The sequence below is a fragment of the Lampetra planeri genome, chromosome 39 (assembly GCF_965212315.1).
Source record: "Lampetra planeri chromosome 39, kcLamPlan1.2.h2, whole genome shotgun sequence".
In the NCBI taxonomy this organism is placed as follows: Eukaryota; Metazoa; Chordata; class Hyperoartia; order Petromyzontiformes; family Petromyzontidae; genus Lampetra; species Lampetra planeri.
The window spans coordinates 2,858,610-2,881,782 of NC_136145.1; the positions used below are offsets into that span (position 1 = coordinate 2,858,610).

Genomic DNA, 23,173 nt, shown 5'->3' on the forward strand with positions numbered 1-23,173 from the left:
AAAACCCCCCCAAAAAATTATGTAACATTATTGTGCACTCGGCCACCAACGTTACCTAGACGTGGACAAATGTGTCCCCTCTCCTGATGGATTTGACACACTGCGTCAGTCGTGACAATTATCCGCACGCTATTCAGCAGCAGCAGCAGCAGCATAAGACGGCGTTCTTCAACTCGAGTCTGATGGGCCGGATGTGGCAAGCAAATGCTATTGAAGTGCCCCACCAAGCTATAATCGACCAAGAGGAATGGACCACATAGAGATAGGGATCAGCGAGATGAAGAGTGATACATAAGAGACGCATATGAGACAGCTGGAGACGAGAGATACAAAACAGAGATGATGGCGCTTTTGACAAGTGCTACATATCGGTGAGATTAAAGTGAGAAGAGACAAGAGATCAAGGAGCTGGAGACGAGAAATAAAAATCAGTGGTCGCACGTACAGGCAAGACACCGTGGTGACACCACGATGCCACGTGGCGTCATAAGATGAAGAGACAGTGACACATGACGTCGGTGCACATTAATTTTACTGCGGACGTCTAAAATACCGTCGAAGAACCCTGGGGTAATGAACCAGGTCGGGGCGAAAGAGAGGGGAAGAGGAGAGGGGGGGGACATACCTTGTCCTTGGAGTTGAGCACGATGGTCTGCGTGTGCGGGATGCGCACGATGTGGTGCGGGAAGGACGCCGTCGCGAGCCACACTCGCGCCGGCAGCGTCAAGTTGAGCAGCGACAGCTCGGCTATCAGCCGCTGCGTCTTCTGCTCCTTGGTGGGCAGCGACACTAGGCGCTTGCCGATCGCCATCAGGGTCTGGATGAACTCCCGCTCCGGAGCCAGGCGTGCCGTTTGCTGCGACGCGACGGACATTGGACAGGACGCGAAGAGAGAAGGCGATGGTTAAAAAATAAAAGTCACGTTGGGATCACGTCGCACTCGTCGTGGATGGGTGTTACGATTACGAGGGCGTCAATCGGTTATCGATTACCACGGTTGGTTACGGTTAGCACGGTTGGCCTCGCACGGTTGGCCTCGTACGGTGCCAAAGAAATTCAACATACATACATGCTTGATTTGAAGCTTTCGTGACTGCAGGAATCCATACTCTTTGGTTCTTTCGGTAAAGTCATGTAGGTAGAAAATTAAATAAATCACGACGTTTTGGGTGCAACACAAGCATCCATCATCAGGTGGGAAAGCATGGTCTGCTGCTGAGGCAGACTGTTTTAACTGACAGACCATGCTTTCCCACCTGATGATGGACGCTTGTGTTGCGCCCGAAACGTCGTGATTTATTTTATTTTATACCTACGTGACTGTACCGAAAGAACCAGAGAGTATACATACATGAATTCCCGATAATTGTTTTCGGAATCGATTATCAATTCGAGCTATATAGCTCTTTTTCGGAGGCGACCTGGCCACAAATGAAAGCTCAACCAAGTGGCTCATCACGTGGAAACATGTCACAGCAAAATACTCTAAACGCACGTTTCTAAATGTGGAGGGAAAAACCGGAGGACAAGGAGAAAAATCCACGTGCCCACAGGGAAAACATTTAAACTCCAAATATACAGCAGCAGTCAGGGTCGGGATCGAACCCACGACCTCCTGTATACCACGCGAGTTGGTTAACAATCTCGCCACCGATTGCAACTTGCGAACATTCACACAGCGCGCTCGAACGGGAGACACCAAGCGGCAGGGCTCGTCATCGGTCGCTAAAGATTTGGTTAGGCGCAGAAAATCAACAATAGATCATTATTTATTTGGCCTCAGATTACCGATGGCGCTAAAAAAGCTGAAATTAATAACCCCAATTATGATGTGCAATTTCCTTGAACAAGTGATTCTAAAGCTCAAGGTACATGCATTCAATCTTGTGTTTTATAATTGGTGTTTCTTGATTTGTTGTTGTTCGAGCTGACTTCACCACGCTGGCCAGCGCGGCCTCACTGTCGTTCGGTGTGGCCGGGAATCAAACTCGGGTTCAGCGGGAAGGCCTTCATTACTACAGTGGATTGACAAAGGGCCGTACAATATAACGTGCTGTTTGTGACGGGTCGGCTCTTCAAGCCACTAGAGGCCGCTACGTTAGAAACATGAGTACAAAAAAAAAGCGAGACCAAACAATAATCCATTCTCTAATCTAAACACGACCCTGAAACGCAACGATTCGTCGATTCACTCCACAAGGGGGTACACGGTGAGCGATCTTGGGTTACGGACGAGGGGCCGCCGTCAGCTGCTCTTGGTCACAACATCGACAGGATGCAAACATTCACTAAACAATCAATTGATGTGTTTTTATATAGCACACTTCACGTCCAGAGGAGTGTCTGGGGCCCCTCTCAAAAGGCTACAACCATCTTGCTTGAGAAAACCCAGAAACAGAGGACTAACATAATTTATGCTGCCCTCCCAGCGTTCAGTTACCCTGCGCCCCGACACGTATGCTACTGCCTGCTTTGCAATCTGGGCAACCGACAGGATGGATTGCGTCAGAGCTATACCCAGTTTTTCCAGTTGCTCGCTCGGCTGCGTGCGCATAATAGCCTGCAACGGAATGGTGTGGGTTTAAAAATAAAACAGTGCTATGTGAAACACGCCCCGCCCGATTTCAAGAGTTCAGTTCGAGGCTCCTTTTGTACAAACGCAATATTCCGACGTGCGCTCGCTGGCGTTCACACAGTCGCAAGCCCATAAATAAATTGGTCCGAAATCGCGCAGCACATTCTGCAACTGCTGCGACGCGCAAACACGTGCGCAAAACCTCGATGCAGTGGCGGCGTGGCTCCCGAGACCAGAGCACTCGCCAGCCATGGATGAGGGCCTGGGTTTGAATCCAGGTACGAGCCGCCCGTGAAAAAAAATCTGGGTTCACAAGTATGACGCGTCGATGGGTCTCAGCCCGGCCGCCACTGACTGCACGAAAACAAGCGACCATAAGAACTTTGGATTTCCCCTTCTTTCAGCCGAACTCCAGCTCTGAGAAGTGGTTTCACTGCAAAGCGGAAAACATCTCTGCAGACGTCAAATAGTCCGTCTTGATTTCCTGCTGGAAATTTCACATTCCTATGGGGGGGGTGAATCAATCCATATGACAGCCATGGTTGACTTCCCCACAAAGCAGTACTCCTTTAATCGAACCTAAGAGGATGGTGGGCTGAGTCGACCCCCCCCACCCCCAACAATAATTTGAGCTCACAACCTTCCATATGTGCGATCCGCTTGCTCCACCGTACTGAGCCACCTGTACGTGGCAGGACGTGTGGGAAAAAGTTTCCCATCAGGTGCGTGAAAGGATCTTAGCTGAAGTTCTGTTATTCACATTTCTGCGGGCCGTTCTTGAACACACGAGGAAATTCGCTGTGCTCCGAGATCTAAAAATGAACGGTTTCATCTCGTGCCCGCACAAAATTGGAATAAAATTGGGGAAAAGGGATTATTTTTTTTTTACGGTAAAGCATGTGGCAAACATTCACGTCCTCACCCTTCACAACTGGGCTGGTGATAACAAGGGCGAGCGCCGAAGCAATGGCTTCGCCGTTAAGTGACGCATGATCACACCTGCCATGCCTGCTCCCAATGGTGGCATTAGCATGATCGTCTTTTCCCGAGAGTAATTTACATATTTACTACAGCAGGTCGCCCACTTATGAAAAAAATTACCGACATTAAATGCCCGAGCGTAAAAAATGCAGAAGGAGGCCTTGTGCTTGGTGGGGGGTGGGGCAATGCACCGCAATTCTCATTGTGAGTCAGTTTTACAATTAATTATCAGCATTGCCCAACCCTCCGCGAGCATCAACCTCTGACTTGCAAACACACCCAAAGGTATAGGAGGGCTCCCTTTAATAGCTGCTTGGCCTGTTGTGTTTTATATAAGCTCTTTATTTGTGTTCACTTCAAACGTAGGCTTTATTGGACATTACAATGATCTGGATTTTATTTGGTTTGGCCACGTTATTCAAGGCACAGTGGTACTAGGCCCCTACATGTCTAAGCACGCGTGTTCATGCAGCAACTGCGTTATTCGAAATTGTTTTAAGGCAGCAAGGGTGCATAGTCCACAAGTGACAAATTCTATAAACAATCAGCAATCGCTCAACCTATGCATTCATTACAATTATTTTCTCAGGGAGGCCAAAGTTCTGAGCAAGTAATGCTGAGATCCCCAGTTAGAAACTGGGCAGCTGCCTGTGTTTAAACCGGGTTCTCAAGTGCAATAAACGGATGTTGTTCAGCTCGGTCACACTACCAATGACTGCATACAAAAATATATAACATTTGACTAAATTTCATAAAAAATTCTCAGGTTGACGGTCATGTAATGGAGCATTACTCTTCGTAGCAATGCGGGTGGGAAAGTGATATATCCCCGCGTGTGGATGAGAGATGATTTCCAGAGCTGTCACAAGTACCGTAGTCCTGCGACATCCTCCCTCCTGCAGGCCATTCTCCAACACGGGTGTAAAGCACTATTCTGGTGGAGCTCCGAATGGATTCTTTGTCTCCGTGATATGATGCCGATCCCGACAGTGGACGGAAAGGAACAAAGCTAGATAAATAAATGATACTCTCTCGATGTCATCTTCTTGGTTCTTTCGGTAAAGACACGTAGAAGGGAAGTAATAAAATAATAATAATAAAACATAATAAAAATAATTCTCACAACGTTTCGGCCACAACACAAGCAGCCGTCCTCAGGTGAAGACCAGGTCTGTCGGGGAGACAGCGACTTTACCGAAAGAACCAAGAAGATGAATCCCTGCAGTCACGAAAGCTTTAAATCGAAAATCTCTCGATGTCCTTAACACACGTCACAAGAAGCCAGTGGCAACCTACGGCTACGAAGCTGCACGTGGCCCTTTAAGGACTGCACGTGGCCCTTTAAGGACTGCACGTGGCCATTTAAGGACTGCACGTGTCCCTTTAAGGACTGCTTCGTGACATTGTTGTACAACGGCTCTTGAATTATTGAGTTTTTGTTACCGAATTCTAAATAAATGGTTCATCTTGTTATTTTGTTTGCCAACCCCTGCACTAAGCCCACTAAGAAATTTCCAAAGCGGAACCTCACATTGTGCCGAGCACCACATACCGCGTTACCACACCGTTGCCACACCGTTACCACACCGTCAACAATCCAGTGTTGCGTCACACACACTCGCACACACGGGATGGAACATTGTTTGAAGAGAGAAAACATGAAAAAAATAATTGTTAAAAGACCCCAGACATATCTTATCCACCATAGAATTCACTCTACTTACTAGCCTACTTACAGAGCCTTCCTGCGCGGGACCCACGTCATCCTAGAAACAGGAAAATTATTTGATACATTACAAATTGACAAAGCATCAACCACATCATTACCCCATTAAGGAAACATGTATAACATTAATTAACCAAAATTTCGAATGTTTGCTTTGGCCTACTGCGAATGTATATTTATATACACGAGGAATTCATGTTGCCCTGATGTAATACTAGCAATCACACAAACTCATTATTGCTTTGTTTCTAGTTATTTTTCTGTAACATCCAATGCATGTATTCTACGTTTCTTTAAATGCTCCACGAATACGCTGCATACGATCCAATACACACACGAAAAAAAATTACATTTTCAGTTTATATCCAAATGACAACAGCCTGCCAAAATCTAAATTGTGGAGGGAATTGATCTCACATTAATTACTTGGAAATATATACAGCCAGCTACGGGGGCCATTTTAATTGGAAAATTACACATTCACAGAGCATATCTCTTGCAGAAGTACAGGACTCTCTTAGGTTAACTCAGACTAAATATACGGAGAATGTGCAGTGTTTTAACACTGCAACCATGAAGGCAAAGGTGGTTGCACGTGCGTCGTGCTGGCACCGCAACCGCTGGCCTGAAGCCCTTGTGTCAATCCACTGCTGGATGAGGGCCTCCCCACGCTGTACGGATTGTGGGGGCTATTTGGCCACACCTTTACCACGCTGGTCAGCGTGGGTTGTTGAAGCGTGGGTGGCATAGAGACGGGAGCATTAAGCACATTACACAGCTAGTTGTGCAGCACGTTTTCAATAAAACACGATTCAACGCGGAAGCAATAGAAGAGGAATTAAGAATTAACAGACTCCAACAACCGCGTTTAAAAATCCCAGTAAGAGGAAAGATTGTAATCTTCACGAATCAGCCCAGGGGGGAGAGGATTGCACGCGATCAGCCGAACGCGAACCCGATTGGTGGGGAAGGAAGAAGGGGGGGTGGGGGAGAAAAATAAAAACCCTCCAACAGCCGCGGTGGTAAGCACAGCCCTCTCCGATCATCAGAGGGGCAAGGGGTGGATTCATGGGGTCAACAGTGGGGTCAAGTGCTGCCTGCTGTTTGCAACAGTGGGTAAAATAGGGCAGTCATCAATCCAGCCCCACGGCGCGCACGGGCGCTTTGTAACGTAGGATCGTAACGCGGGCCAACGGTGGAGGAGTCGCCATCTAACGATTTCCCTCTCCTCGCTTCCGCTGCGATGCGATGCGACGAACGGTCGCGACTCGGGCTTTCGCAATCGGAGGCGAGAATCGCCTCGTTTGTAATGGTCTTGCTTGTTACAGTTCGTTAATGGTGCCGTCTTGCTTTTTCAAACTCATAATCAACGTTTTTGGGTTAGATCGCGTTATTTATAAATGTGTCGTAACCCTCCACCACCCGACACGGCCAATCAGCAAAAAAGTATCACGTTGACAAAAGACAAATAGTTCAATACTTTAGCCGACCGGTGTGTTGAAGCATGAAACCATTGTAAATTGTAAATGTTGTGGTTTCACGCTTCAACACATCGGTGGGCTAAAGTAGTTAACTATTTGTCTTTTGTCAATGTGACACTTTTTTGCTGATTGGCCGTGTCGGGTGGTGGAGGGTTACGACACATTTATAAATAACGCGATCTAACCCAAAAACGTTGATTATGAATAATATTGGTCGCGAAAGCCTGCTACGTGTTTTTCAAACTCGTTCGCTCAATTGGCCTAAACTCGGGATGTGGAACTTACGGCCAGGCCAGCGAGCCAGACAGAACCCGCAACTTAGTTTTATGGGGGTAGTGGCCAAATTAAGGAAATGGCCTTTATTCATGTACTATGAAAAAGGCCCATTGCCTGCCTATTATGTATATTTCTTTTAAAGCGGTGTTATTGCCGAATTTGTTGGTGTTTTTTTCATTCTGAGCACATAGTCAATATACACGGGCATAGTGTGACCAAAGTTTATCGTCACCTTATGTGTGGCCCGTCAAAGATTTGAGCAAATCGGATTCAGCCCTCGGTTATGAAAAGGTCCCTCACCCCTGGTCGAGACGCTTGCATCATGAGTGTAAGAGTCAATTTCAATTGACAAAGAAATTAATGAATCGTTAAATGCCTTCGAAGCAGCACTGGCCCCACTGAGTTGCCCTGCCCCGATCTCAACGTTGGATCCACCCCTGCGCAGAGCGACGCAGCTCATCCACGCAGAGAGAGAGAGGGGGAGGAGAAATACCACTAGCAGCTTGCCCAGAGAGTCCCACGCGAGAGCCAATAGCCAAGACCAACAAGGCAATAACAGGGGTCACTTACAGGCATCTCACACTGTTGCGAGCCTTCCTCTGAACGAGACAATACTTCCACACACTGGATGGACACACACCGACAAAAGCAGTGCACAAAACATCACGGCCGCCCCTCCGCCCGTTCCCCAGCGGTGCACAATGCTGCGTCGCGTGCATCTGATGTTGTCCCTGCAATGCGAGCTGCACGTGCAGTGGCTTTGAATTGGCAGAGCTCACGGTGCTCGTGGTGCCACTCAGCCGAATAAGACTGAAATGTATTCTTGATTCTTTCGGTAAAGTCACGTAGAAGGGAAATAATAAAATAATAAAATTTGAAAAATACAATTTTCTTGCTGTGGTTTTCACACCTGATGATTGCTTGTGTTGCAATCGAAACGTCGTGAAAATGTTATTGTTTTATTTTTATTATTTCCCTTCTGCGTGAATTTACCGAAAGAATCAAGAATATGAATCCCTGCAGTCACGAAAGCTTTAAATCGAAATTTAAGACTGCAATGCTTTAAAAGTGGCTGAGTCTCAGCCGCTCGCTAATAAACGAAGTTCTTGAGTGATGAAAGATTGATAGTCTCAGTTAGGTCTCCAATTGCTGCACAGAAAATGCATTATGTTAACTTAGTTTTTGAGCAAAATCTGGCAACAAATTTCAGTTATTGAAAGTTGGAAAAAAGATTTGGTTTGACGGTCACGCGATGGACGCGTCTACAGCAGGGCGTGTGGAAAATTGCAGTGCCCACAGGCCAATAGAAGACACCTCAGAAGTAGTTCTGTAATATCCCCTTCCACAGACCATTATCTAACATAATGCACTATTGTGAGGGAGTTCCAAATGAACACTGTGCTTCATGGCATAACACAGATAGCACAAGTGAGCTTAAAATGGAGCAATTAAAAAACGTAAGGAAGTGTTACTGTGGAGGGAAAGGTTTGTATTGGCACGGCTATTGGACTGCTTGTCGAATGCTTCAAGGCACGCATCATTCGAATCACAAGCAGGGTGTTCTTACCAATTCAAGCTCACACCATAACCATACAACTTCACCAAACATCTCATTATCGGCGCTGTATCCATTTTATGAAATTACAGACGTGCGAGGCTGCGAGACAATGCGAACATGACCACGTAATAATAACACCTTTGCAACGCAGCTCATTAGCCGCTGCGTTTCAAATTAACGGAGTGTGAAACTGTGGCCGTGTTATATTTTAACAATTCGCTATACCACAGATCGCAAAACACCTGGGAAATTAAAATAAAAAATAGCACGTCGCCATCATCGTGGCCTAAAGAAAGTCCTCTTTGTTTACCGATTAGCGTGACGCTTTATCTGCGTCATAACCACGTCCCTCGACCCCAGGGGTCCTCGACCAAAATAACAAGAGAAGCCTTTTTTTACGAATTCGGTCAAAAAAATAAACCCCCTCAATATTTCAAGAGCCGCAATGCCACGTGAATAACAGACGGTGCTCCTTCATATAAATAACGTCACGTAGCAGTCCTTTAAAGAGCCGAACGCGGCTCCGGAGCTGCGGTTTGCCGACTCGTGCTATTGCCTTTCATCAAAAACGCATGGTGCCGCAGATATTGGCACCGCCTGGGCAAAAACTCGTTTGGCAACGGGGGGGGGGGGGGGGGGGGCGGGTGGACTCACATCATCCTGCTGGGCTTCCACCTTGGGGTTGCTCGAAGTGCGGTGAAGGCCTCCCAGGGGGCTGATGCTGACGGTCGCGTCCGACTTGGAGCGCTGGTGCGTGCGCTTGCTGGGCGAGCTTGCGCCGGCCGCGGTGGGGGCATAGGGGGGGCTCGGAGGGTGCAGCGCCGCCCCCGTCTTCACCCGGCCCCTTCCGAGGCCTGCGCCATTTTTAGGACGCGACAGGGGAAACTCGGTTAACGCTTTCTCACCGTACAACCGAGACGCGCCGGGGGAACCGCGGTGGGTATAAAGCGCGGCGGCAGCGGCGGTAAGGGAGGTGCGGGCGTTGATTTTCTACTGCGTAAACCAAGCCGTGCAGCCGCTGACGACGTCACGACACAATAAATGAGTCGAGACGCGTCCGAACCTGGCCCTTGCTTGGTCCCCAAGCCAATTTGAAACATCTTGTGAGACCAAAGTATCACGATTTGGTTGGGACACGGCATGGCAAATAGGCAGTGTGGGGAAACCACGTGTTATTTGTGAAGGCCCCGCACTGGCTTGGCTCAGATGTGCCAGTGGAAGTGGTGTAGACGTGTCTCTCTCTGCGACTAAATGTGTACGGAGTTGATCAGTGTCTCCGATACAGGCTCACAACGACCCAAGGCAGGTGTTAATGCACCCCAATGTGTGTATATCTACAGTCGGCTAAGGCACACAAAAAAAATCGGAATTATGCCTTGCTGTGATTTAATCAGCAAAGGACATTCGGTCCTTCATGTGTTACTGAAAATGAAATGCACAAAAACAAGCTGCTCTTATTTTATAGATATGTACCCAAACTGAGTGTTCCTGTCCATGAGTTTCAAGACACATTAATAAAAAAACAAGACTTAGGTTACAATCATAATATTCATCATCAGCCATGATCTATCCACTGCACGATGGATGGCCTCTCCAAGGCATTACCATCTCTCAAAAATCAACGTAGCTCCTACGCGTGAAATTGTTTCATCGCTCCATCTTTGCAGTGGGTATCTTATCGTTCACATTCCCTCTTTTAGCTGTCGCTCCATCGTTAATCTCCACCACCGGCTATCGTCCCTTCGAGCGATGTGTCCTACCAAAGCCCCACTTATTTCTTTAAAAGTCGATACGACACTATGAGACCTCCTTCACCAGTATCAAAATATAGTAATAGGTTTTTATGCCTTTTGGTGTCATCTGGTCCAACACCAATGGAGACTAGGGCTCTAAGAAAAGCTGTCTTAGGTGTGGACCAATCAACTTCAAGGACAGTGCATATCATTATCATCATCAGAGTTGTTTCTTTTTGTTTGCATTTTGACTGCTTGTGTTGTGGTCATTGCAAAACATGATCCCTTGTATAAAGGTGTCAGTTTTTGTACCAGATAAAAGGGTAAAAACCTATTACTAGTCGATACGACGTTGCTAACTTGCGTATGCTCTCTGATCCATGTGTTCCTCTTCCTGTTTCTCAGTCACACTTGCCACGCTGTGATTGAGTGTCCTGTTAATCTGGTAAGAACAGCCAACTCATCGGTGTACAGATATGAATGTGTTCGCCACAAAACATGCCAACTGCAATGTCATGGGTACAATCAGACCTGCACTAAAAATACATTTAACAACACGACACAGAAGAACATTTAAGAAATCAGCAACTTCTCTAGATTTGTTTCCCAATTTAATGACATACTGGGCGTTACTCAGGTGGAATCGACGTACAATACAAACATTAGTTTAAATGCTTCTATTCATTGGAAAAAGCATTCATAGGCCAAAGGTAGACGATCAACGATCAGAGTTTGATTCTCGGCCACGCCTAACATCAGTGGCGAGCGATATACGACCCGGTCCTGAGTGGCCCCTTCGCCAACCCCGCACTGACCGGCTGGTGAAGTACGGCCCAACAACCCCTATGATCAAAGTTCAAAGTTCATTTATTAGGCATAGCCCTGTGAGCCATTCGGCTCTTGAATCGGGTGCAACCGGAACAAACAAAAAACAAAAACATGAACAAGAAAACATCTTAAAGTGACTATGTGCAAACAGAAAATCCAAGAAAAAACAGCAAAATATTGCAGAAAAATCACCTTACACTAACCCTGTGCAAATATCCCAGTGAGATGCAAGTCAAACAACAACAACAACCACAAGACAACTTAGATTAAGGCCATCAGTCCAACTCTGTACTATAACAAACAAACATGGCCAAACCAAAAAACTTTTCGAAAATCACCAAAATAAAGCCATAAAAGCAATGAAACAGTGGTCATAGGAACTGTGACCGAATTTTCGCAATAAACGACGTAAACAACATGTACTACCAAACTCTGAAAAGAATAATAATAACAACAACAACAATCAGAATAATCACCATCACAACCGTTTACCAATGCGCACGGCTCTTACCGGACGGCCCCGTCGGCTGGCTGGCCGCAGGCGGCGCGAGTTCGTCCGCCAGGATCAGTCGCCGCAGCTTGGTCCCGCGCGAGTGCCGCTGACGTGCCGGGGCGGGCCTGTCGAACGACAGCGCGCCCAGGAGCCACGCGCACCGCAGCGCAAAGTCGGGGCTCCGGCGGCAGCGGTGCACCAGGTACGGCTTGACGGCGTCGCCCGTCTCCTCCGAGCTGTGCAGGTACATGGTGAGCAGCTGCGGCAGGTAGAAGTCCGTGGCCTCCGTGGGGAAGCTGAAGAGCCGATTGCCAAGGTAAGCCTGAACGCCGGGCTCCTGTCGGGGGAGAAAGCCACGGTTCAACGCGGCGTGAACCTTGAAGGGATTTAATCATTTAAGCTAACCATTTACAACCCCTTCTCCTTGGTCGATCCAGATTGGATTGGGACTACACAGAGCAGCAATCATCACCCCCCCCCCCCCTCCTGGGAGGTCTAATACCCGCTTGCAGACCAGGTGCTGCGTCACCTTGTGCTACACAGGGACCAGCTGCTCCTGGGGGTGCCCTTTCAAACGTGCCGAGATGAAATGCAAGTCGCTTTTTGCCACGTGTAAAGTGCTCTCGGACACCCTGGCGAAAAGGTCACTCTATCAAAAGCAAATTATTATTGCTATTTATACAAAGGGCCTTGGGCCCCACAAGAATGCCAAGGGACTTCCTGGTGCTGCCTTGGCTGTGTGTGGGACTGCAGTTGCTTTGACCCCAGTCTGTGCTGCCCATGTAGCTCTCTCAACTCTCTCTCACGTGTTCCTGCCCTGACTCCCATCAACCTCAACCCCCCCCCCCCAGCACTTATACCCTCATGTAGTTTTCCACCTCAAAAAAGAAAAAAACTCAAGAGGCTGACGTTTCGGTGCAAGACCCTCAGATTTTTTTCAAGCAGAGAGCCTTTATAGTGTCAATGACAAACGTGGTGACATTGTTTGCTTATTCACCACATTCAAGCGTGTAGATGACACTTGCTAGAGTGTTGGCTTCGCATTTCGCAACATGCAATAAAACATTACAAATTCTACCCTACCCAACGTGAAAATGGATTTGTCCATCGGTGAGTCAATCTGTCAGTCAGAGCACTCGAGCAATGACGAGCCACACGTTCAACCTTTAACCTACATTGTTGTAAGTGTGATCAAATTCTTTCCCCAAGTTAATCTCAGCTAGTAGTGGGAAATTCTAAACTTATTGCCCACTATTTCAAATTTTCTTGCTGTGGATTTCACACCTGATGATGATTGCTTGTGTTGCAGTCGAAACGTCGTGAGAATTTTTATTGTTTTATATTTATATTATTTTATTATCTCCCTTCTACGTGACTTTACCGAAAGAACCAAGAATATGAATCCCTGCAGTAACGAAAGCTTTAAATCAAAATTTATTGCCCACGCTTTTTATTTTTTATGCGTTTGGAACAATTTAATTAGTGCCTTGAGTACCTTGTAGAACTGTAAATATTATTTCTATTCACATATTTACAAAAATGTATCCCAGGCAACCTGATCTGTCCCTTTTCATTTGCCGCGAAGGACGTAGGTTTAGAAAAAAATAAACCCCATCGATGTAAATGGCTGTGGTCACTTGATTGCGAGTAGCGAGATTCCCGGGATCAAGTGATCCTCGCCAACACCAACCCGCACTAGCCAGCATGGTTGCAACGGGTCGGGGGCCGATAGCCCCGGCTTGTTTACATTTCAACTCATAACGCTTACGTCACTGAGCGTTCACAAAACACGAGTGTTCAAACAGCGCCGCCGTTGTTGTAAGGGGCCCAATGTATGCTCTCTCCATGGGGACATCAACTCCTCCAGCAACAATGCAATGTGGTTTAATATGGAGGCTACATGCGACCGATTCTCAAGATGCTATACAGAAACAGCATATTTATTTCGCAGCAACAGCGGGGTCCTCTCTACCCATGTCTATTGTTCTCTCTGCGAGTTTATGGATCTGTGTGCGAGCCAAGACAAAGTACAATTTAAATGCCGGCTGAATGCAACCGCATCTCAAGACGCCGTACAGAAACGATGGGGATATATATTTTATAGAGAGAATGTGGCCGTCAGTCACAGGCAGAGGGACAAAGGAAGGACTTGAGCCTGAACTTGAAAAAACAGGGGCGTGCAACCACCCACAGTGACCACATTGATAGGACTTTCTATACTGCCTCAGAGGCAGTTATACAAAGGAGACAACTCCACAGTCAAAATTCTAAATAATGGCAATCATAGATATTCAGTGTCATTTTGAAAATTAGTAGCTGTAGTTTGTTAAAATATGAGTTTGTAAAAGTAAATGCTTTGAAACGTACGCACGACTGAACGCACTATCACCACTGCAGCTCGGATGATGAGGTCAGTTTTCCTGTGGACGTCCGACACCGTGGTATTTAACAAGCACATCTCCCTTATCAATAAAATGTGGATGAATAAATATTACAATTTAAAGCTGATTCTTGGGTTGAACATGTAATCCAAAAATCAACTATGAATCGTATTTCTATTCAAACGACAGTCCGAATGGTCCGACATACGACAGCGCACTGAAAAGCCACAACACGATGACACTTACGAATACCCGCAGCTTTAAAGCGTCTCACGCGTACATCCTTAAAAAAGTAAAAAAACCGACCACCATCCCCCACCTTCGAGCTGTGTAGGTAGGATATGGCCATGGAGACGTCGAAGAGCTTCGACTCGAAGAGGCGCAGCAGAAGCGACTGCTTGCAGGCTGCCGTGGAGGGCCTCTGCCTCCTGGGAGACTTCGCTCTGGAGCTGGAATCCGTCGTCTCTTCCCATCCGCTGGCCGCATCGCGCTTCGCATGCAACACGCCATCGCCGGGGCCTTCCACCCCATGCTTACAGCCGCCGTCCACGTGGTTGGCATCGTCGTCGGCAGGGCCGGGCTGCGTACTGTCATCGGGCTTGGTGTCGCAGGCCTTATTCTGGTGGCTCTGCTTGTGCTTGAGGCTGTTGAGGACCTGTTGGCAAGTCCGCTGGGCCACCTCGTGGTCAATGACCTCGGTGCCTTCGCACGGACTCTCAAAGATGCAGCCGAGAGGGGCGCCGTTCCCGCAGACGGTGCGCACGGGCACGGGGCCCTCTGCCTCATCGGGAACGGCGGGGCCCGCAGGGTCATTGTCCTCTGTTGTTGCGAGCTGATCACTCGCGACGTCCATCGTGTCCACCATCGCTGCCACCACCGCCGTCGCCATGCCTCTCCGTGTCTTAACCGAACTTGGAAAGCTGCGCCAAGACCCAGAGGAAAAAAAAAGGAAAAAAAAACTCTTTGTTTTGTTCAGACATCAGCAGTTTCCCCCCTTCAAGGCAACATACTCGAGCAAGTGCTGACGTGGTAGAAATCCTGACTGTAAAATATCTTACATCGACAGACTATGCACATTAAAAGGAATTTGTATGTCACTTCTAAAATGAAGCTAAATAAGAATGGCTTTCATTCGTCACAGCGCAATCTCAATTTCATTTTTTGATGGGGCTTATCGTGTACAGTACTCTTCTTTTGTTTTTTTTTCCCAGAGCATGAGACAGAAAAACGAACACGGTGGATTAGTAAATATACATCATATTGATTGTTCATCAAAGTGGGTTTGTGCCGGACACGTTGCTGGAAGGAATAAAGGCTGGTTGTTGAGAATTACGATGGAATGACAGCCAAAGGATGGACCATACCCAAGGGTGCATCGACCATGGAGAGGGAGCAATGAAATCGGTTAAAGTGCAAGAGACAGATGGATTATCGTATCGCGAAACTGTGAGAGATGGGTGCTGGGCTTGGGGAAGTCTTGTATAAAAAATGCAGCACAATTCGAGAAAGGCCTCAAAGCACTTTACATGAAGCTTAATTACAGAGAAAGACTGTAAAAGCAGGTGAGTTTTAAGATGTGATTTAAAAAGTGCGACAGACTCGGATTCCAGAATGAACAAAGGAAGGGAATTCCACGATCATGGAGCCTACATGCAAAAAGCTCCGTCTCCCATCAAACAAAGTCTGGTCTTTTGGAATAACGAGCAGACCAGAATCAGCAGATTTAGGTTTTCGCAGTGGAATATAAAACTTAAGCAGATCGGTGATATATTTAGGCGCTAACTCATTCAAGGCCATAAACGTTAGGAGAAGAATCTTCAAGTCAATTCCGTACTTTACAACAAGCCAGTACAGGAAGGAAGGAGTAGTAATGTAGTCACACGATTTTAGAGCTCGTTAAAACCTGGACAGGTGAGTTTTTAACATATTTGTAAATTAAGGCATTACAATCATCCAACCTTGATTACTTAAAGGCACGCACCAGCCTCTCAGCATCAGGAAGAGACAGCATAGGTCTGAGTCAAGCTTTGTTGCGCAAGTGAAAAATACAGATTTTGGTAATACAGTAATCCCTCGCCACTTCGCGGTTCAAGTTTTGCGGCCTCAGTGCATCGCGGATTTTTCGAACTGATTTAAAGGCCTCATTATACCTGTGCAGTAACACCATCATCATCATCATTCATCATCACATTCATCGAACTGCACAGGTCTGTCATCGTCGTCATTGTCATCGTCATTGTCATCGTCGTCATTACTGGAGTCAAGTCTCAAGATACCACTGTCATTGGTGAGTGTAGAACACCATAATACGTATCGTATGAGAGAGAGAGAGAGTGAATGTATAACATTAAGGTTTCATAATTAAATAGATTTAAGTAAAATATATATATAAAGTATAAATATACATATTTTCAACATTCTGGTACCCACACACACATATACGGAAATTCCTAGGGGGCCAACCCTACTTCGCGGATTTTCACCTATCGCGAGGGGTTCCGGTCCCCATTAACCGCGATAAACGAGGGATCACTGTATTACGTACGTAGGCCTCAAACATCAAACCGGGATCTAAGAAAACACCCAGGTTTGGGAACTCGGAGGAAGACCGAATTACTATCCCGTTTATGGCCACTCAAACCATCCAATGTACGCACTTGACGTGGAGTGTTCAACAATAGAATCTGTCTTATCACAATTGTATCTAAGAAATTGTAGGTGCATCTACAACTTGACCTCACAGCAAGACAATTTGATAGTACGGAAACTGCCACTTAAGCATCAACGACGTTGATGATGATGATGATAGTGGATTCCTCTTCATTGTGTCGCCTTGGTTTTGGTCTGCCTTAACGGTGTAAAAAATACGCTCTAAACTTAAAGTCTTATTCAAGCGTGATGCGATCGCTGTCGCCGCAATGGCACCTTGTCGGAAACACCGCTGGTGTTCCGCTCTCCATCTCCGCAGGAGCTTGTGAAAGTTTCACAACAGCGCGCACACACACACACGACGACAGCAGCGGTGGCAGCTGATACGGTGGTGAGCGCTGCCAAGAAAGAACAGACTGCCCTCCCAGCAGTCAACCACATCATCCTCCTCGCAGGTTTCGCAAGTCAGAGATTGAATTAAATACATTATGTTTGCAAATGTGTTCATAAAGTTACTTTTCGTGCCTACAATCAATACTGTTGCCTTGTGTTGCTATTCATGTCATTGCAACTGACAGAATGCACTGCTCTCAATGGATTATCACCTAACTTTAAATAAAGGCGATTTGATTTGATGTTGCAGTATGGTGTTTAAAATAAGCTCCATTGGAGATGGCCGGATGGCTAGCAGGAGCGGTCAGAACAATGAACGTACACCACTGACACCTGGGTTTGAATCCAGTTATCAGTCGGCGGTTATTAAACCAGATGTTCAAGTTCTTTGGGTCTTTCTGTCAAGTCACGTAGATAGGTTCAAATTAATAAAAATAAAATAACCACATTTTATTCATTCCTGCAGTCACGAAAGTTTTAAGTCAGATGTTCAAGTGTAGCAAGTTGATGGCCTCACTAGTCAACAATGAATACAGACACACATAAAATAATCTGCTTGGTTCATGAAATTTTTACTAATATTTCAAACCTGACAATTAAACACTTCCATTTCACCACTGTGCGATTAACGTCGCAATAGCAGAGTCCGCAGAAAAGTGGAGCATCCATACCGTGGATAAAATAATGCACTCAAATGGATCTCAGATGGAGTTGTGCGAAATCTCCTTCTGCGGGGCCACCGACACAGGGCAATAAACTGCTCTGCAAAAAAAAATGGACACGTCTCCGTCCCATTTAAAGCTGACGATAACACAATGAAAATACATTTGGGAAACACGTATATGGAAAGCTTTTTTAACCAGCATAATAATGAAGCCCACGATGGCTATTAAGAGAATGCCTATGCATCGCCACCACCCATCTCGATTACTGCATACCACAGCATTATGCACACGTACACGCACGCACACACAAATACCCATGCTAATTCTATGGCACTTACACCGGGTACCAGTATTTATATTTAAATGGAATTCCAGCCGAGGGCCTCGATGTGCTGGTGGCACCGTGTGACTGTCGTGATGAAATTCACACCCCATGCATTATTGACGTGGAACAGAATCGTGTTGCACCAGCCCTCGGCGGTACGCATTCACATGTTGCACACAAAGATGCACACATATACAAATATAATCCGTGTAAGCCTCCACGGCCGTGGCAAGTGCTGTTAGCGAGCACCCTATGTGAAGGACGTAGAACAAACGAGAGCGGGTGTGGCTAGAACTTTGTCTCTCCAATGCTGGATGTTTACATGCTACAAAAGGTACTCAATTAAGGCCAAAACGACTTAGGGGAGGCCCAGAACATGTTCAGATATTAACCACTGATGTTGGCCATGAGTGGGGGTATAGATCTCTCGAGAGGCCGGGTTCATAGTGCAGCGACGTTAAACACTCAATGCGTCAATGCTCGCTACACAATCTCACACAAAGCAATGCACACCATCTCGTCGCATATTAACTACGTGCTGTGCACACAACATAAAGCACAAACAGCTTCATGCACACCCATTACACATTAACACAAACACCAAGAATGCAATACACATCACACAATTATACATATTAGTCACGCACACATTGCACAAATAAAGAAAGTACGCTTGTGAGACTCTATAACATGCAACACACAAACGATACACAATACATTAATATACAACACACACAATTAGTCTCCCTACATGCATTACACACATTAGAATAGATAACAATACACACACACACTAGACATATCATCACGGTCACACACACACAAATCACACAATCAATCAAACGCACATCCGATTAGCACGTCCGGTGCGTAAGAAGTTCAACGGACATAAATAAATATACCCGGACACACACACACACACTCTCTATACAGAGACAGTACACGTATTATAACATTGAAACAAATCACAGGATACAAATGGCACATTATACACAAATCAAGATGCAGCACATCGCACTCGGCCGGGTGACTTAGTGGCTTGCATTCTGGAAGGTTTGCGAGTTCATATCCTCGATTGGGGGACTGACTCAGCCCATCATCCCTCTGGGGTTGATAAGACGTGGACCACTGTGGAGAAGTTCAATTGTCGTTGCCCGATGTCCGTACTCGTCCCCGCCATAAGAATGGGGAATGGCCCTACCACTGGTTGAGAACTGTCAAATCGTCGAATAACGACTCATTTGAGCAGGAAATCACAGACTTCTTCCCTTTGACATCACACTGAAACACAAAACATTAGACACACACACAGAGTGCTTTCCACAAATGAACCACGATAGCTTGCTGACCTCGGAGGAGACTAAACCGACACGCGACCTCTGGGTCATTCTCGTAGCAGCAGCAGCAGCGGATTTTGGCTCGGTCATCGAACAAAGGCGGCGGTCACCGCATCGCACGGCGCTTTCGGATGCGCTTCTGCGGCCGTCTGGAACGTTCTTCCGTCCGATATTAGGAAGCCACTGGAGCTACGCCACTTAAAAAAATTGCGTTGAAAACTCATTTCTTTAGAACTGCTTTTTTGTGTTTAGTTTGTTGTCTTTCCACACGCACCTCCGATTAGCACGGCTGGTTACGTACGGTGCGAAAGAAGTTCAACATACATATATTACACAATGCACAGACACGATCAGTCACACAAAGACAAAGATCCCCCGCCATAGCCTTCAACAGACTGCTGGGACAAGTGCTGTTGGCGAGCACCTATGAAGGCCGGAACGGTACAGTATGGAGTGAGTGACCAGCACCACTCCCGGCCGCCTTTGTCTCCCCAGTAGCGACTTACACAGCGCACCAGGTACTCAATTGAGTCAGAGTCAACAGAGAGAAGATCGAAGACCGGTTCAGAGAATCGTCACTGGTGTTGACCGTGAGCGGGAATCCAACTCGGATCACACAATTCCCATTATTTACACACACACACACAATGCGCGCATCACACTCAAACGAACCATTTGCACATATACACAACACACAGCGTGGTCACACAACACACACATTCCGTAGCTGTGACGAGGACACACAAAACACCTTGCACCCTGCAACAATACTCTACGGTGACACGTATACACCGACACTGTATATACACACCACGCGTCAATCAAATGTCCCATCGGACACAATGTACTGTGTACACGTGTGTGGACTTATGTACACACACACACAATAATACACGGTGCCTACTCCAGACTTTCACTGCTGCTGAACTGTGTACACACTGAACACACCACTGCATATTGGACTCATGCTAAACACACATAACAGTGTACGTACAACATACATACTTTAAACAGTGTACAGACAACTGCATGACACGTGTCACACAATACACACAGAACACATTAGATGATATACGAACACACCACACACACACTAGACCACACATTACACACCACACATTCCCCCCCCCCCCCCATATTCAAATATGCTAAAAATGTCCCCCCCAATATATTGCTATTAAATTGATTTCTGTTTATATGATTGTGGTTATGGTTGTACTTTATTAATCCCTAATCTCTGCCATTACATACAATGAAACAAGAAAAGGTAAAAAAATAAAAAACAAAGCAATGTAATACAATACAATACACTATTAGACATTATTGTAAAAAAAAGTCCATTCTATGTGTTGGTGAATTTTTAAATATTTTAAGCAGGAAATTAGTTTTCAAATTTTGATGTTTTTTTTTCTGGAGGGGGGACCCCAGACCCCCTGGAAGATTTGGTCCTCCCCAATGTTGACTCCATGGCTACGACCTTGCACCACACACACAACAGACCACACATTACATCACACACACACACTAAACCACACACTACACACCACACACCTGCATGTCACAACTAGGTGGTGTAAATGTCACTTCAGCGCTTTGTGCCAGGCTAGGTGTACTTTGAGGCCACGTAAAATGTTGAAGGCTCCCTGCAGGCAGGCAGGTCACGGGGCAGACCCAGGTATTGGATTGTCGGCAGGTCAAGCCCCTTAAAGCTTCAATCTACGACAGTACAGATGTCAATGTCAAGGGGAACGCGGTTTGTAAGTGGAGTACACATTGGGGCTTGGCTCCTGTGCGTGGCTTAAACAATCCAGGAAACTTCCACGCAGCAATACGCAGCCGATGAAAAGACACCAGAGCTCAACTCATTCGGATAACGCTCTTGCTTACAAACCACAGGTAGCAATGAACGCAAACTGAAAAGGTACGGTAACTCCTCCATTCATATTGTAAATGTTCTGGATTTCCTCTCCCAAACACACCGGTGTTGCTGTACTAGTAACGAATTGGCACGTTCTGTTCACGTGACAAACTTACTAATTGGCTGTGTCGGGTGGTGGCGGGTTTAACGACACATTTATATATTTACGCGAATTAAACCTGTATTCTGGACCCAAGTGATCATTTACTTGTGGCGAGTTGGGGAAGGGGGGAGGCAGGGTGCAATGTCCCATATCTTGTCATGAAAAGGCTCTTCACTGCACACAGGAATCGACCAGTTTCCCACCCAGGGCATCTGTACCGGATGGAAATTCCACTCGTACAACCATCCAAGGGTTCTCAAAGTTCGTGGTGATAAATTTAAAAAAGTAAAGCAGCCAAGAGGAACCCCCATGTTATATTTGTAATGACTCCCGCTACCTGCGACACACACACGGCTTGTCCCACCACAAGCAGCACCATCCTCATCTGTCGTCCTTCCAACGCGCCTCCGATTATCACGGTTGGCTAAGTAAGGTGCGAAAGAAGTTCAACGTACATACTTCATCATGCGGTGCCGAGGGTCGAGGCCCCAAAAGCATGAAGAACAACTCGATATCGTGGCCTCTTAATATTTGCTGTAGGAATGGCATATGTTATAACACCATACACAAGAGACTACACACACAATGACATGCGTACACACACCCAGACACACCAACACAACACACATACAGAAGACACCATACACTAACCACATACACGCTAGACATCACAATGTACTCAACCCACACACACCGTACACAACACACACACAACACATGCAAATGACACCCACACCACGCGTATCCATTGCCCGGCAGGCCACCTCCGTCTCCCCCTGTCCACCCGCACAGGGAAGGCCACGCTCTCTTCTTACCTGCGAGGCCGACGAGCGAACGGCAAGACGCATGGTCCCGTATGGGGCTGCTAAGGCTGCCCCTGATCCTACCGCCACTACCACTGCTGTCACTATCACGACCGCTGCATCAACAGCTGCCACCACCTCGACAACGGGGGGGGAGGCTTCACTGCTCCGTCTCGTCCGACTGCAGACTGCTGCTGTCGCTTCAGCTGCTGCCACTATTGCCACAACCTCCACTGCTGCCCCGAACGCTGCTTCCTACTCCAGCTGCTGCCCCTGTTGCGAATGCTACATCCGCCAACCACCTCCATCCACTACTGACCTACTTTGTTCCTGATGCCACTGCCTCGCTCGACTAAAGCTTATACCACAGTACTGCCCTTCCTACCACTGCTGCTCCGACTTCCACTTCTCAACATCGCTCCCTTGACACCCCTCGACGTGAACGCTGCCTTCACTACTGCCCCTAGCCCTACGCTCCCCTGCTGCCCGCTACCTCGACAGGCACCTCCACTGCGGCTCGACGTACCTCCACTTCCTTGCCTCGACTGCTGCTCCCACTACTGCTGCCCCAGCTTCTGCCGACACGTGTCTACATTGTTGCCCAGACTGCCCCGCAACGCCCCCGCGACGACTGCTGCTGCTGCCCCCGCTGCCCCCGCCCAGCTGACTCCACGCAGTGCATGCCGGGGTCCTCAAGGACCCCTCGGGGCTGTCCGCAGCGAGTGCCTGAGCCCCGTGGTTGTCGTCAAGGGTCGTCAAGGGTCGTCAAGGGTCCCCCCCCTCCCCTCCCCCCGAGGGGGGTGTCCACGGTGAGTGCCTGAGTCCCCGTGGTCTTAATCGAGGACCCCTCAGGGTAGGCCTCGGCATAAGCCTTCGGCCCCGTGATTGCCGTGAAGGACCCCTAAGAGCTGCCCGCGGCGAGTGCCTGAGCCAGTGGGCATCAAGGAC

At 47.2% G+C, this 23,173-nt stretch overlaps 1 protein-coding gene across 7 annotated transcripts in view; it reads right to left on the reverse strand.

Moving 5' to 3' along the window:
• LOC144731486 (phosphatidylinositol 4-kinase beta-like) overlaps nucleotides 1-22,898 on the reverse strand; it is a 43,818-nt gene extending 20,920 nt beyond the window's left edge. The window contains exons 1-7 of one of the 7 annotated variants that reach the window (XM_078612568.1): nucleotides 22,238-22,898; nucleotides 14,352-14,952; nucleotides 11,670-11,988; nucleotides 9,252-9,451; nucleotides 7,610-7,663; nucleotides 5,293-5,322; nucleotides 626-856 (exon numbers count right to left, since the gene is read on the reverse strand). In XM_078612568.1, the coding sequence (XP_078468694.1) occupies nucleotides 626-856; nucleotides 5,293-5,322; nucleotides 7,610-7,663; nucleotides 9,252-9,451; nucleotides 11,670-11,988; nucleotides 14,352-14,921 (1,404 nt within the window). In that variant the 5' untranslated portion in view covers nucleotides 14,922-14,952; nucleotides 22,238-22,898. Of the gene's footprint in view, nucleotides 1-625; nucleotides 857-5,280; nucleotides 5,323-7,609; nucleotides 7,664-9,251; nucleotides 9,452-11,669; nucleotides 11,989-14,351; nucleotides 14,953-22,237 lie in introns of all 7 variants that reach the window. The other 6 variants (XM_078612566.1, XM_078612567.1, XM_078612570.1 and 3 more) reach the window with 6 other exon arrangements.
• Nucleotides 22,899-23,173: the final 275 nt, after the last annotated feature.